At 31.2% G+C, this 14,808-nt stretch overlaps 3 protein-coding genes across 5 annotated transcripts in view; 1 reads left to right on the top strand and 2 right to left on the bottom strand.

The window, feature by feature from the left end:
• Window positions 1–60: 60 nt before the first annotated feature.
• Window positions 61–4,888, bottom strand: LOC131842950 (mediator of RNA polymerase II transcription subunit 18). The gene is made up of 5 exons (XM_059191524.1): window positions 4,570–4,888; window positions 4,351–4,482; window positions 1,952–2,156; window positions 1,429–1,541; window positions 61–608 (listed from the first exon to the last, which is right to left on the bottom strand). The coding sequence occupies exons 1-5, from the start codon at window positions 4,663–4,665 to the stop codon at window positions 483–485; spliced, it is 672 nt and encodes a 223-aa protein (XP_059047507.1). The 5' UTR covers window positions 4,666–4,888; the 3' UTR covers window positions 61–482.
• Window positions 4,889–5,316: 428 nt separating this feature from the next.
• On the top strand, window positions 5,317–8,080 carry LOC131842949 (exosome complex component RRP4). Its single transcript, XM_059191523.1, has 6 exons — window positions 5,317–5,580; window positions 5,958–6,195; window positions 6,649–6,783; window positions 6,900–7,061; window positions 7,485–7,701; window positions 8,029–8,080. Exons 1-5 carry the CDS (start codon window positions 5,456–5,458, stop codon window positions 7,695–7,697), a joined length of 873 nt encoding a protein of 290 aa, XP_059047506.1. The 5' UTR covers window positions 5,317–5,455; the 3' UTR covers window positions 7,698–7,701; window positions 8,029–8,080.
• A 93-nt stretch (window positions 8,081–8,173) lies between these two features.
• The window catches only part of LOC131842948 (choline transporter-like 2), a 29,268-nt gene continuing 22,633 nt past the window's right edge, over window positions 8,174–14,808 (bottom strand). For all 3 annotated transcript variants that reach the window (XM_059191521.1, XM_059191522.1, XM_059191520.1), the window contains 8 exons: window positions 14,096–14,261; window positions 13,451–13,676; window positions 12,565–12,742; window positions 11,905–12,040; window positions 10,926–11,079; window positions 9,683–9,974; window positions 9,074–9,299; window positions 8,174–8,848 (listed from right to left, as the gene is read on the bottom strand). In XM_059191521.1, coding sequence (XP_059047504.1) covers window positions 8,748–8,848; window positions 9,074–9,299; window positions 9,683–9,974; window positions 10,926–11,079; window positions 11,905–12,040; window positions 12,565–12,742; window positions 13,451–13,676; window positions 14,096–14,261 — 1,479 coding nt within the window. In that variant the 3' untranslated portion in view covers window positions 8,174–8,747. The remainder of the gene's footprint in view (window positions 8,849–9,073; window positions 9,300–9,682; window positions 9,975–10,925; window positions 11,080–11,904; window positions 12,041–12,564; window positions 12,743–13,450; window positions 13,677–14,095; window positions 14,262–14,808) is intronic.

Consider the following 14,808-nt stretch of genomic DNA (forward strand, 5'->3'; position numbering starts at 1 on the left):
AGACGTAGCAATGTGCAAGAAATACAAAATGTTTTATACTGGACATCTTTTTATTGATATTAATAATTCAATTACATTATACAAGCAATTGAATAGGTAATCTGTACAAGTTAATGAGTTTATTTCCTGTTTTTACTTATTAGTTAATTAACTGTGACGTATGGTAATTTAAAAAAGAATATGACGGTAACATAATATACTTCACAATGTGATATGTAGTATATTTTTAATAAAGTGTTTATATATTTATTTTAAGATGAATAGGACATCTTATATATACGGCTCATTCCACACTTATATTAAACAGCAGTGCATTTCATAATTTAGCAGTTACTATGTACTATGATCACTAAGTTCCAAATCACTGTAACACGGAAAATAGTTCAATGAGAAACGTTCCTCTTTAACAACTAAGGCTGTCTTCACACGTCTCTGAAGTAAGAAGCAAAGTGTGTGAAGACAGTCTAAGTGAGAAACATGGGCTATGTGACAGCCATGTGCCCCAGTCGCTTGTAGTCAATCTTGTCGAGGTGTACAAGAGGTCTTAGCTGGTCGGCGAATGCACGCATGTCTTCAGCAATAGCGTCCTGGCCTTGTGGTGCTAACACCTATAACAGATACACATAGTTATTCTTAATTGAATGACTGCAAGCAATAATTATTTGCAATTCATTTTTACAATTGTTAAATTATAATTTACTAGTTACTCACCCTTCGGCCGGCACTGTTTAGTTTTAAGCAACAATTATTTGCAATTGTTAAATTATAATTTACGTCGAGATAAAGTTAATATTAATAATGTTTCCATTTAAACCAATTTTGAAGACTCATAATAATATATTATCATTTAGCCTTCTGTATTAGCATATTACCACTGTGAGTAGGCAGCACAATAAAGTTAAAAACTACTGTGCTGTATCAAGATTTCCTTTTCTTAGTGTATGTGCAATTTTCACTTCATTTCTACTTTGTACTAAATTATGTTTGTATAATAGTTACTATTGTAATTTATAAATATTGCATAGCTAATCTTCTATATAACCTTATTAAATATTTTGCTGTGCACATAATCATTGTAAACAAAATTATATTTATTTTTAAACATTCGCCTTTGGTTTTTTTTTCTTGCACCTTGTAGTTAATTAATTTAATATATTTATATTATTATATAAATGGTACAATCTACATAGCAGCAAAAGTAGATTCAATAGAAAAATCTCAGTCTTTCCTGTTTTAACTGTCAGGCAATTTGCTTTCAAGCTGTTGTGAAAATATGATAATATATTTTCTATTTCCCTATTATTTAGGATTGCCAAAAAGAAAACAACTAATTTGCCATTCCAATCATATAAAAATCCCTAGTTTTTTATTATGACAATAATTAATAATTTTACAAGTATTTTATACTCGTATGTAACAGATACATACCGATAATTCAACTAAGTAGCTCTGTGATATGGGTTCAGGAGTCATTGAACTCTGTGAAATCTTGAAAACTTTAGCAACTGTGATTTTCATTCGACCTTTTCTGAACATATAACCTAGAAAAAAACATTAAAGTACTATAAATAAACTACAGAAAAACATCGAATGACTCCTTTATATTCAATCTAATTATAGAAACAGTACTCTATAGGATGCAAATGGGCAGAAGTTTTCAACAGGAAGCAACTCTACATGATAGCATCACAGAACAGGTTTGCTCATAGTCTTAGAACTGATTACAAGTATACACAGAGACAAAAAAAAAATGTAATTTATAGAAATATCCTCTAATAAATATGTTTATTACATAACTATGTTTCTGTAGAAACTAAGAATATTATTGTTCTGTAAATGACTAGAGTATAAAAGGAACTTTCCTTGATTTATTCAACTTTCTATTTTTCTCTTCTGGCTTTACATTGGCAGTTAGTTATAAATTATTTGATAACTACAAATAATAACTTACCTTTAACACTATATTCAAACTCAATTCTACACCCCAATTCATTAAGGAATTCCAATAACATGCCATTACAAGCAATGTCAAGACTTGACCGCACCACTGTAGGCCGGTTCTTGTCTCCAAGGTCCGGTTGCCCAATGTACCTCAGCTGGAATGGCATGTCACGTACATCCAGAGCTTTACGGACTCTTAACATTAGAGGTGCAGCCTGTAACCATAACAATTAAAAAGTTAATAAAGTAGTCTTTATACAATATATCAATAAAACTAAAGTATTTTTTACTACTATGCTATAAATCTCTGACCACAATGCAGCTAATATTAAACTAAAAACTTTAATCCAGTATGAGTAATTTATATAACTTTAAAGAATGAATTAGTTTTCATTGATATTAGAACTAGTAATTTATCATTAATGATTTATACACTTCATGTGTATATATATATATATATATACAGTGGTGGTCATATAATTAGAAACACTTCTTATGAATAAAAAAAGTATAACTTAAACGTACAAATTATCGGAAAAAAAAATATATTCAATAATTAATAATCATGCAATAATATAGCCACTCAAATTAAAAACTCATTAAATAAATAAAATATAAAACATATTTTACTTTCAATTACAAAATCAGTCTTACGCATGTAGAAGTTTATTTTCTGTTACTTGCCGCTTGGACATCTAATTAGAAACATTTAAAAAAAAGCATCAATATATCGTTTTTTGTTTGGAATCGGAGAATAACATTTCTTTCTTGCCTTTATCTATTATTTTGGCGGCAATTCAAAATTTAATCTGAATTGTATGTTCTAAATGGGCAAAATAAAAGCTGTGACGCGTTAACTAGGCAAATAATTGTACATTTACATGTAGATCATAAATGGGCGTACAGAAGAATAGCTGAGCATTTAAATTGTTGTATTAAGAAAGTTTTTAATGTAATTGATTATTATAAAACACATGGCTATCATGATACTATTGAAAATGTTCTTAGAGAGGCTCAGCCAAAAAAATCCTCTCCCAGAGAAGCCATGCTAATCGTCCGTGTTACTAAAAAAGATCGATTTAAAGACTCCAACCAAATTAAAAATGAAGTTTTTTTGGCTGATGACCCGAGAAACATCTCGTCAAGACTGATACGCCGAAGATTAGTAGAAGCTACATTGTTTGAAAGAACCTATCGAAAGGTACCGCTTCTTACCAAGCAACACCGAGAGAAGAGATTATTATTCGCTAAAAAATATGGTAATTGGGACGGTAGAAGAATGGAAAAAAGTGTTATTTTCAGATGAAACGATAATAAATATGGTAAATTCCGATGGAAAGTGCTATGTTAGACATCCTGTAAACAATGCTTTTAATTATAAATACACAAGGAGTATAGTCAAGCACGGTGGCGGTAATATTAAAGTTTGATGATGTTTTTCCGAATATGGAGTTGGACTCGTTTGGAAGATTGAAGATATAATAATCAATGTCAACACAAAAATATGTTAAAGTACACAATGATTCTCTACTCGGACGATCATTTGTCTGTAACCTGGATCTTTCAGCATGAGAATGACCCTAAACACACGGCTAATAGCGTCAAATGTTTCCTTAGTGCAGCGTATATCCGTTTTAGACTGGTCAGCAAATGGTCAGGATTACCAGAATAAAAAATCTTTGATATATTGTTAAAAAGAAAGTCTTAAATTAACGTAACACCAGTCAAAACGAACTACATGAAGCATTTGTTGATGTATGGAATTCAATCTCCCTATAAAAATGTATGAAATTGATTGAATCAATGACATGTTGTTGCAGTGCTGTTATTAAAAATAAGGAATACGCCACTAAATATTAATTGTAACTATTGGTAGGCTGTGGGTAGTAGCTATTTCGTAAAAAACAATACTAACTACAAATTCTTTAAAAAAATAGTTTTTTATACTTTTTTGTTGTTGTTTCTAATTAGTTGACCACTATTGCTCGTACTTAAAAACTGATTTAAATGTTTGTTCGTAATGTAAAATTGAAACTGCTCTGGTGTAGTGGGATTTATATTGCTTTTCTAATAAATGATGAATCGTTGAACATATTGTTGTTCTATTTATTGTTTTATGTCAAAATAAAAATGATTGCGTTGAAGTATCTTACATAATGTTAAGAACCATTGGTAGTGTTTCTAATTATGCGTCCACCACTGTATATATATATATATATTATATATAGCTTAATTAAAACTACTCATATATATCTAGTTGTGTTTATTTGCATTTGAGTACATTTGGTTCGAAGTATTCCCTATAATACAATTTGACCATGATTAAATTTCTTCACAAACCAATATACAGACTGTTTCGTAAGTATATATTTTACAGATAAGTTGAAATGTGTTTATTTATAGTATTACCTGTTGATTTGGGTCTCGTAAACTGAAACATACTTCTTGGTCATTAAATGTCTCTGGGCCAGCATCAACATTATCGCAAAGACCACGTAACCTATGAAGTAACACTTCTACAGCTGAATCCAAGACGGACCCCTGAAATTATAATAAGTTGTCACTGTAATATTAGCTGTAGGGGCATCAATTAACGTGTAAAATAAAGCTTGAATGTTACTTAATTACCTGTAATAAGTATTCCTGATTAGGGATGATATTTGCTTTTAGTGCTTGAGATAAGCTGTCTGTTGCTGTAATAGGAGCAGCGTTTGCAGCAGACATTATATTTAAATAACTTGTCTTGTTTACAGAATGATTTGCATTTCAATATTACTTAATAAATATTAATTAAATAAATGTTTTATTAAATAAGTGTTTGAAATTGAGGGATAGATTTTAAAGAACATATACGAAATTAATTAAAACTGTATTTACAAATTTTAGAATAATAAATAAACTAAAAATGTATTAAAATTATGATATAATTCATAAATATTTCAATTTACACCGCAGACCACAGAGCAAACACTGATAAATGTCAATTTAATATGACATAGGGAATTATGCTAAATTAGGGTTTCCCCCCAAAATTTAGGAAGTTTTAGAGGTGGCAGGGATCAATTTGGAGTGACTAACACAGGTGACCTAAAAACAGTTACCAGTAACACAAATATAACAAACATAATAATAATAACAAAAAAGGCCATTGTTGTAAATCAAGGCAGTTAAAAATAAGGTTTTCAACCGATCGAAGTGTCATTAATACATATTAATAAATAATCATACGCCGTTAAAAACAACCAGTTGACAGGACTAAAAGTTGTTTTGGTGTTTTTTCTTCCTAACCAACATTTTCGTGGTTAAATTTGAAGGAATAGCACATACTCCTCTGGTAACACTCTGTCAAGGCCATGTATCCAGAGCCATAAAATATAATAAATAAAAAAAATAGAATCCACTTGAAATTTGTTTATATTTGTATTTTTTTCAGTCTAAAACATTTTTCATGTATATAATACTAATACTCTCCCATCAGTAGTCTTTTCCATTTCATAAATACATTAAAATAAATATGACAGGTCACGTTTCAATTAGATTAGCCTCGGAAAGAGTTAACCATTGCATTCCTACGGCAAATGAACTGCCTAGGTTTTATACTCCTGGTGAGGTTATAACTGGCATGCAGGATTTTATGCGGTAAGAATTTTATTAATTAGTGTAGTAACTAAACTATAGGCAGTTCAGTTTATTTGCTGGCAGATAACTTTTAAGTTAACCTGTTACTCGCCTTATTCAAAATGATATTTTTTATAAAATTAATATATTGTTATTTATAATAACAAAATAAACCCTGTATGATGGGGAGTAAGAGAGATTGTTACTAATGAGCACCTACTGGACACAACCAAATTGCAATGTTACCTGGAAAACTATGTGACTAGTTCCTGGTGACTTCTCTACATTGGTCTTCATATCATCATCTTCTAATGATGCCCCACCAGCCTTACAGCTTTAGGGCAGGTGCATGCCACCATTCCATATTCATTAATAGAAAATAAATTGGGTTACTACAGCGGTCATGGCACATATGCTGAAGATGAATGCCTCAAGGCGTCTGTGGCTGGAGTAATGGATAAAGTGAATAAATTGATTTGTATTCGTCCATTGAAGAGTCGATATGTTGGTGAAATAGGTGATGTAGTTGTTGCCCGCGTGCTAGAAGTGCAGCAAAAACGGTGGAAGGTTGAAACTAATTCACGGCTTCATTCAATTCTGCAGTTATCTTCTGTTAATCTTCCAGGAGGAGAATTGGTGAGTTATTAAATAATTATGTTAGATCCTTCTGATCTAGCATAATTATTAATTATTAAAGGAAATGTATTATAATATTAAAAAAAAACAGAAAAATCCAACATCTTTTATAATAATAATAAATAATGCCTCTGGACAATTCACACATAATCTACTCCCAAGGCAAGCATAGCTTGTGTTATAGGTACTAGATGACTGATATAAATAATTAGATATTTATATCAGTCATCCAGTACCACATTATAAATAGAAACCACCCAGATACAAAATACAATGATACTCATTAATATAAATGTTTGTACAGTGTGAAGAGTCAAACCTGCAACCATCAGAAGTGAAATGGTGTGCTAAAGTACTGGACCATCAAAGACTATGGGCCCTATATTTGATTACTTGATTGCAACTACTATAGTACAATTGTATTTTTTTTATGCTCTGTATCTTACTTATCAGCGCCGTAGATCAGCAGAGGATGAGCAAATGATGAGGAAACATCTGCAAGAAGGTGATCTTATTAGTGCAGAAGTGCAGAGCATATTTTCCGATGGCTCCTTGTCTTTGCACACAAGAAGTCTTAAATATGGCAAGGTAACATTTATAAAATATATTTAATTATTGTTTGGAATGTGTTCTAAATTAATATTATTAATATGCTGATCTCATGTTACAATATCCTTTCAATAAAAAAATAAAACTATTTTCAGCTATCTCAAGGCACATTAGTAAAAGTATACCCATCATTAATTAAAAGAAGAAAAAATCATTTCCACAATCTACCTTGTGGAATAGCAGTTATCATGGGTAACAATGGATACATTTGGATAAGTCCACAAATACAGGAGAATATGGCTGAAGAAAACGAGCAGGTATAATGTAACATATTTAAATCTGAATTATTATAGATATTTACTAAATAAGAAACACTTTAACTTGTATTTGTGTCAACCATTGCTGAAAGAATTATTACATATTGATTACAATATTGAATTCTAACTCAACTCATAAATGACAAAGGAAATATAGATATGGTTTGCTTATCAGAAACATTTCTTATAAAATGGAACAGAAGTCCATTACCTAAGCCTGAATTATTCTTACATTAATTACAATTGTTGCTTAATATATTAACACTTAAATAAAAAAAAGAAGTCATTATACTTGTATGTAGAGTATATAGATATTTTGAAGGATAGCAAGCATTCAAAGAAATTGTGTCATTATTCAAAATTAAAAGAGGATAGAGGATATATGTAATATGTAAAAAAAATCTATTTATTTTATTTCAACAGATTGTTAGCAGAACTGACAGAGAAGCTATGGCTAGAGTAAAAAATTGCATTGCTGCATTAGTAGCTTCCAAAATGATGCTGGATGATACTAGTATAATGTTTGCATATGAAGAAAGCTTGAAATATGACTCTGTAAAAGATCTCTTAGACCCTGAAGCTATGCTGGAAATTGCATTTTTAACACAACACAGAATAATAAATATTATGGAATAAGAGGGTAAATTAAATGAACTAAATCATGTAAAATCTTTATTATTTTTAATTAGTATATATAATTATATTATCACATTAATATTAATTGCGTTAAATATCTAATCATTATAAAAGTATAAACTATAAAATTGCAATTTTAATTATTTGGTATATATCATATATTAAAAAGTATATAATGAATATAAAATCTTAACATCAATTACAATAATTTAAACTTTACATTAATATTCGTTCGCTAAACATTAAGTTACAAAATTGCTTTTATTTTTAGGAAACCACCAAATCTAGTTTATAGTCTACATTTTATAAATATGTATTTTTTTCTTTTTAGTTGATTTGTTAATTTGAAAAGAAGTTGAAACCTAGTGCATTGAAAATATAAGGTAAAACTACTTATATAAAATATATACAGTTAACTCAGGGTATTTCTATGAGTGATTTTGTATTGTATTTGGCTTTATTAAATTTGAAATTACCACATGGTAGAAAAATACATGTTCGTACATACTTAAACTTTAAATTTTAATCTGATTATATTAAGATAAACGAATACTACAACGTTGAAACAATGTAATTATATTGAAATTGATAATTTGAATATATATGATAAAGATTTTCATTGCAAGTATAAGTTAATTAAACAGATAGAGTGGCAGTAGGCTCATTGCGATATGGTCGCGTGATATTATGAATTAGTCTGAAACTTGTCGAGCGATAACTAAAATAACAAATCCCTGAGTAAAGTCAATAAATATAATTCGAAAATATTATTACAACTTAGTTAATATCACATTACATCATGTTTTAAGTGAATCTAAAAATATATTACGTACATGTAACTTTTTTGTTTATTTTTGAGTTTTCTAATACTAACTAGCCTCTGGAAGCTCTCTGCAGGAACTGAACACATGGTTTCAAGACTTCGTATTTTATTCGTAATAAATACCTATACTATGGATGAATCATAAGTTTGTAACGTAAGAAATCACAGGCAAATTTAGCATTTGGAATCTCACAACTCTAGTAATTATTTTGGCAAATTGTTTGGTATTACTCTGCCCTCTGGTTTTCCTTGCCTAGAATTTTCATCAAATTTTTAGACGCAAAATAGGGTTTCTCTTTTGTCCCGTCGTTCCTTTCGAAGTCTTCCACTGTAAAAATATAAAATAGTTTAATTATTTCTTTAAATATAATGTTTAAAATAGAATTGTTTATATCCGTGAACCAATTTATAACCGCAATTTTACGTGATTGCCCCCCTGGCAATAACAGGAGATCTGTTATTGCCAGGATCTGTTATTCTTTGTTTCTTGTTATTAAAGTCATAGTAAATTAGTGTTATTATTTTATAATAAAAAAAATTTAAAAATACTTACAGAAACAAAGGAATAATGTGTCTACTGCCATTGAGTAAACGTTAAAGAAAATCGAGCATATGAGGTAGGTGACAACGCCTAGAATAATAGCTGGAATGTAGTTGTAGTGAAGACGTCCTCCTTGTGTCACTTCATACACATAGTTCCACTGCAAGAGGTAGTACACAGCAAAAGCCACACCAACTGAGATGAGCAGTCTGGACAGGAAAAATATAAAGTCCGCTACCTGAAAATTATATCAATGTTGATAAATTAAGACTATATGACTATGCAATTATTGGAAATATCTTAAATTTATTTGAAAACAAATTACAGTTCTTATTCTTCTTTGTTGTAGTTTTACTTTTGTAGTTACATCGTCAAATACCAATATACGAGAAAAACCAAGAGAACGGAGATTTATATGAAGATTTGGCAATTTGTGAAATAAAAACAAAATTGTACAGTAACAGAACTATAAATTTAAATATAAAAAGAAACATAGACATTTAGGTATATAAAGATTTCACTTGTCGAGATCAGGCAAATTACATTAAGAATCAGAATGAAGATAAAAAATATTTAATAGGATTACAATATTTACCTACATGTTAATAATTGAAAACTCACCTTATCCAGTACTACGACACGAACAATATTCCTCATCAACAAAGAGAATGCATCTTTTGCGCTCGTACAGAAATTACTGCCGTGTACTGCGCACATTATGTATGCATTTTTGTTTATGAATTTCAAGAAATTCTCTAGGCACCAGAAGAAGCATTTACAACAGCACAGCACACAGCGAGTGAACGGGTTGTCGAACTTCTTGACCTTCTGATCTATGTACTCTAAGCACACTCTTATTACTCGTACTATGGCGATAATGAGCGCCCCGATGGCCACCGTACCCAAGTGGTAACTGTAGAATAAAAAAAATTAACACGAAAAATCAGTAATGACATGAAATTAACCTTAACTAATAACAATTATAGTATACTGTATATACGCCCATCTGGAAGCAAATATTTAATATGAGTACTTTCGTATGCACGAAAACCAAATTTTGTATCTTATTTGCCATTATGCAAGACATTCTTTTTAAAGACAAGACCGCCTTTTGTTACAATGTTTTACCAAGATTATTGTTTTTATTTAATTAAGCAAACAACATAACAGCCAACTTGATGGTACCTAAGTGGTAATAGTTGCCTATATACACGAACTGTACTAAGTATATCATGTTATCATATGACATCCCTGATACCTCTTAGATATGCGTTGCCATTTCACAGAATTAAGTTGCCGTCACATCCTGTAATTTCAATGCATAATCGTACCAAACAACCTTTTTGTATTTGCTCTTTGTTAACAATAACTCTTTATTAAGCACACATGTTTATTATTATCTCTACTTTTCCTCGGACGGATTGTCACACTTTCGAATTATCACGTGGATGACGTGCAGCCCCGAACCTTATTTTTTTTCAAGGCGAGGCATAAACTTCTACATAATAATGCCCCCTCTCCTAATACTCCCACCGCCCGCCCCTCAAACAATATTTTTACAAACAATTTGTCCCATTACTATTGCTGTTACTGTGGCTTTTCTAACAGTTATATATGTATTCTCAAATACATTGAACACAAACAATTTACTTGACGTCCGTCTGTCAGTCGTCAAGTTGGCAACGATGCGTTAATGGTGAGTTGTGTATTCATCTGCCAAGTTCGAATTTAGCGCCCCCCAACCTTGTCGCCCGGGGATTGAGCCCCGTGTTGCCCTCTGTTAGAGCCGGGTTGGTGACGTGTAAGGGTTAAGTATGATTATAATATATTTTTATATACTATTCTACAATATTTCGTAACGCACCGTATAGTTCTATAGATGCCAGATGTAAGAGTGAAGAATGGAAGATTTCTCTTTTTTAACGTCCAGTACCAAGTAGAAAATGTACTTGCGAGCATCATATCGGAAACACCGCTGATGAAAAACATCATCCAGAAAAAGCCCAATACATTCACCACTGTAAACAAAATATGTAATCAGTTAGCGAAGCATCGAGTGTGAATGTAAAATAAGCAATTAGTTAAGGGCATGGAGTAATAATTCTATAATAGTATAGTCATAGACGATGTCTCAATTACAATAGTTATGTAAACGAAAAACTGCAATTGTAAACATGCTTCTTGACTTAGATTTTAGAATTCTGAGTTGTTATTTTCCAAGAGAAAAAGAAGAAAATTTAATTTTTATTTGATTATTCCGTTTGAAGACATATACTTAAATAAACAACTTATAATAAACACATACAAACTAGCTCCTATGCTGTGGTTATGCTCACGTGAAATATCTACATACATACAAATAGGTACTCGATGAAAATATAGCCAATTTAATTTAATTAAATTAAGTTATAAATCAATCTATCAAGTATGATTATATAATAATTACAAGTTTTTATAACTTTTAAGTAAAACCTTCAAAAATAATTCTCCCTAATTTTGTAAGTTAATTCCAAGTTAATGCCTTTATATTACTAAACATGTATTAAATAGTATAAGCAAACAGGGCGAGAGCTATTGACTAAATAATACTGTGGAATTGTTACACTAGAAGTTTGGAAAATATGTACCCAAGCGAAACTTACTGGTCACACTTACAGGTATATTATTATACATATGTGTATATTAGTATAGTTCATTCATTCATTCATAATTTAAGAGCTACGCTCTTGTCGGTGGAGCTCTTGCCACTTTTTATAGTATAGTATATTATATATAGTATAGTATATATATTTATAAGTATATTGTGTGACATGTATCTATATAATAAATATGTATTTACTAACAGTGCAAATACGGGGCGCCCGTCGGACCATTTAGTCCGCTAAAATGGCAGGAAGCGAGTTTACACGCCTGTGGCGACCCACTGCTACTGTCCTGGCAGCTGGACGTGAATTCAGGCGGTTTGCAATCTACATAATCCTAAAATCATGAAATAACCATTATTAGCAGGTACATCAAATAATCAAACATTAAAAGTATAAGTATCAACAATACAGACTAAAAGAAATTTGACAGGGTTTATTTACGTATTTTATACCTGCATCATTTTTCGAACTAGACAAAAAAGAAAAGGGGAAATCAAAAATCGCTTGCCATAAATTATTTTTATCGACTACTGTTACACACAGATTAGCGCGTTCAAACAACAAACTCTTCTTTGTTGTAGGTAGATATGTATTATACTTTACAACCTGCGCAACTTCTGCGTTATATTTCTACACTTTTTGCAATATTTTTCATTACAGTTCCGATCCTATTTGTGGTAGCGTAATATTTTATTGCTTAAACCCTTCCTCGTCTAATAGACTATACAACACAAAAAGAATGTTTGAATTCGAACCAGTAGTTCCTGAGATTAGCGCGTTCAAACAAACAAACTCTTCAGCTTTATAATTTTAGTATATCTAGATAATATACCTTCCTATATATATTAATTAACTTACCGTATAATTTTTATTACATTGGCAATTTGTGTCATTCTTCAGATTGACCACCTTGAACGTAGATTCGCCGATAGACATCAAACTCATACATACGAAGATACCATAAGCGATCACCAAGCACTGCAAGAGCCATGGGAATATTGGGAACAATACAGTCGATTTAATTGCGGTAACGGCTCTGAAACGAAAATACGACTGATAAAATTACTTACCTAAGGTATAGGTATAGTCAGAGGCATTGTCAATCGGCGATGTCGCACATTGGGTTGAAAATGATAAAAAAGGGTAATTTTATTAAGTACCGTTTATGTAAATATGACAATCGATGAGAGAATGAGAATGAGAGTAATAAGGCCTTTATTACTCTCATTCTTCCATTCATCATTTAAGGGCTACACTCTTGGCGGTGGAGCTCTCGCCACTTTCTTCTTTATCATGCTCTTTAAATGTCGATACATTTTGTCTTTAATTATTACTCTTATTATATTTATTCAATAGGGTTTAAAGTCGAGAAATAAAAATTAGTTATTTTATATGATGATGAGAATCATGAAATGCGCTTTTTCTGATTACTTTTAATAGATGGTGTTCGTCGGGGCCCTATCAGACGCCATACATAACAATTATTTCTCCTTAAATTGATATTTTTTATAACAGTTTGTTTTGATTTAACTGTGAAAAGAAATAGGTGCGTGCCGTTTTACAGTGTTCGTACACGAATATGCTGAGGAGAAGACGAGCTGATATAGGTCGTTGAAGTTGTCAACATATTTTAGTTAGTTAGTCGTATATTTGATATGCGACGAGCTTTACATTAACGAAGTGGGTCATTTAGCTATAGATATATCTACAATATTAAAAATGTATTATTATTATAGACACTTACTTGCTTCCTTCCTTTATAAGAGCTATAGCAATTACGATGCGGCCTCTCAAAAATATCACTATGAGTAACATTATGACTAGTATAATGGCGGTGATAATGAGTATAGCCATCCACGTCTGGTGCTTGGTGAATATAGATTGCGTGTAACCCAGTAAATTGCTCGTAGATGCCATATGTACTGGGTTATCGAGGTAATACTTGTAGTTCGTGTAGCAAACGTAAACCGCTGAAATTGGAAAATAGTTAATGTAGTTAACGAAGCAGAAGGATTATTGATAATGTGTATTAATGAACACACTATAAATGTACCCTGGCAGATTGATCACCACAATGTTTCTCTTGGAAATCATTCTGATAAATTCCTGTAAATTTACCACGATGGACTGACTGACCTGACCTCATGCTTATTTTATCATCCTTCACTGGTGCCCAGCCAGCATAATCTCGAAGTCGGGTACGCGATTTCAATATCATCAATTAAACAAAAACCGGTACCGGTTAGCATATCCGGATTTTCTACGAATTATATATATATATAAATTCGTAGAAATTTGCATTTGTAAAATTATCGATAAGTTAATTGCGTAGATGAGTGAGTAAAACGAACAAATGTAAAAATTACTTTACATTAAAAAAAAGTATTACCAAATCCAAGCAATGCTATAAATCCGGCTATGGAGAACCACACAACGGGTGCAACCACCCATCGCAACAGTAGAATATATGTGAAGCAGATGACAACGACGGCTACCACACCGCCAGCCATGTACCACCGTGACTGTACCAAGTCTTGAACTATTTGCGCCGACAACTGTACATACATTACACACAAAATATTGGTAAGCGAAAACCGTCTAAAGTAAATGTTATTAGTGTACAGAGATAAATTAATATCGTTTATACCCACGACTTCGTAATGTACAAACTTTCTTCCCCTATTTTACTTTTATTTCACCCCCATCCAGATTATTTTCCAGGATAAATCATAGTATACATATATCAGTCTTCGTGATCCAATTTCATTAAATATCTTCATGTCAAATTTCATTAAGATCCATTCAGTATCTTAAGTGTTGAAAAGTTACAAAACACACTTTCGCATTAATAATCAATACTAATACTGATTTCTGTTGCATGTTAAATTTTCCTTCAAAATAAACAAATGAATACCAAATCTGAATGTAAGGATTAGGGCCTCTATAACGCCGTAAATGTGATCTCACGTCTCTATATCAGTTTAAGAACAGGAATTATTATTATTTTATATATATTATTTATAAGTAGGTATTACTCGCGACATAGTTTGTGATAGGTCTATTCACGTCATTTCATTGCGATCCATTCATTCGTGAGTATCA

Source organism: Achroia grisella, unplaced genomic scaffold (genome assembly GCF_030625045.1).
Source record: "Achroia grisella isolate CSIRO2021 unplaced genomic scaffold, CSIRO_AGI_Agris_v1 utg2671, whole genome shotgun sequence".
Taxonomy (NCBI): domain Eukaryota; kingdom Metazoa; phylum Arthropoda; class Insecta; order Lepidoptera; family Pyralidae; genus Achroia; species Achroia grisella.

Coding starts and splice junctions, on each gene's coding strand:
- LOC131842949 (XM_059191523.1), top strand. CDS start 5,456: ATGACAGGTCACGTTTCAATTAGATTAGCCTCGGAAAGAGTTAACCAT. Junction 5,581..5,957: donor GGCATGCAGGATTTTATGCG/GTAAGAATTTTA, acceptor GGGTTACTACAG/CGGTCATGGCACATATGCTG. Junction 7,062..7,484: donor TGGCTGAAGAAAACGAGCAG/GTATAATGTAAC, acceptor TTATTTCAACAG/ATTGTTAGCAGAACTGACAG.
- LOC131842950 (XM_059191524.1), bottom strand. CDS start 4,665: ATGTCTGCTGCAAACGCTGCTCCTATTACAGCAACAGACAGCTTATCT. Junction 4,483..4,569: donor ATCAGGAATACTTATTACAG/GTAATTAAGTAA, acceptor TTATAATTTCAG/GGGTCCGTCTTGGATTCAGC. Junction 609..1,428: donor GCTACTTAGTTGAATTATCG/GTATGTATCTGT, acceptor TATCTGTTATAG/GTGTTAGCACCACAAGGCCA.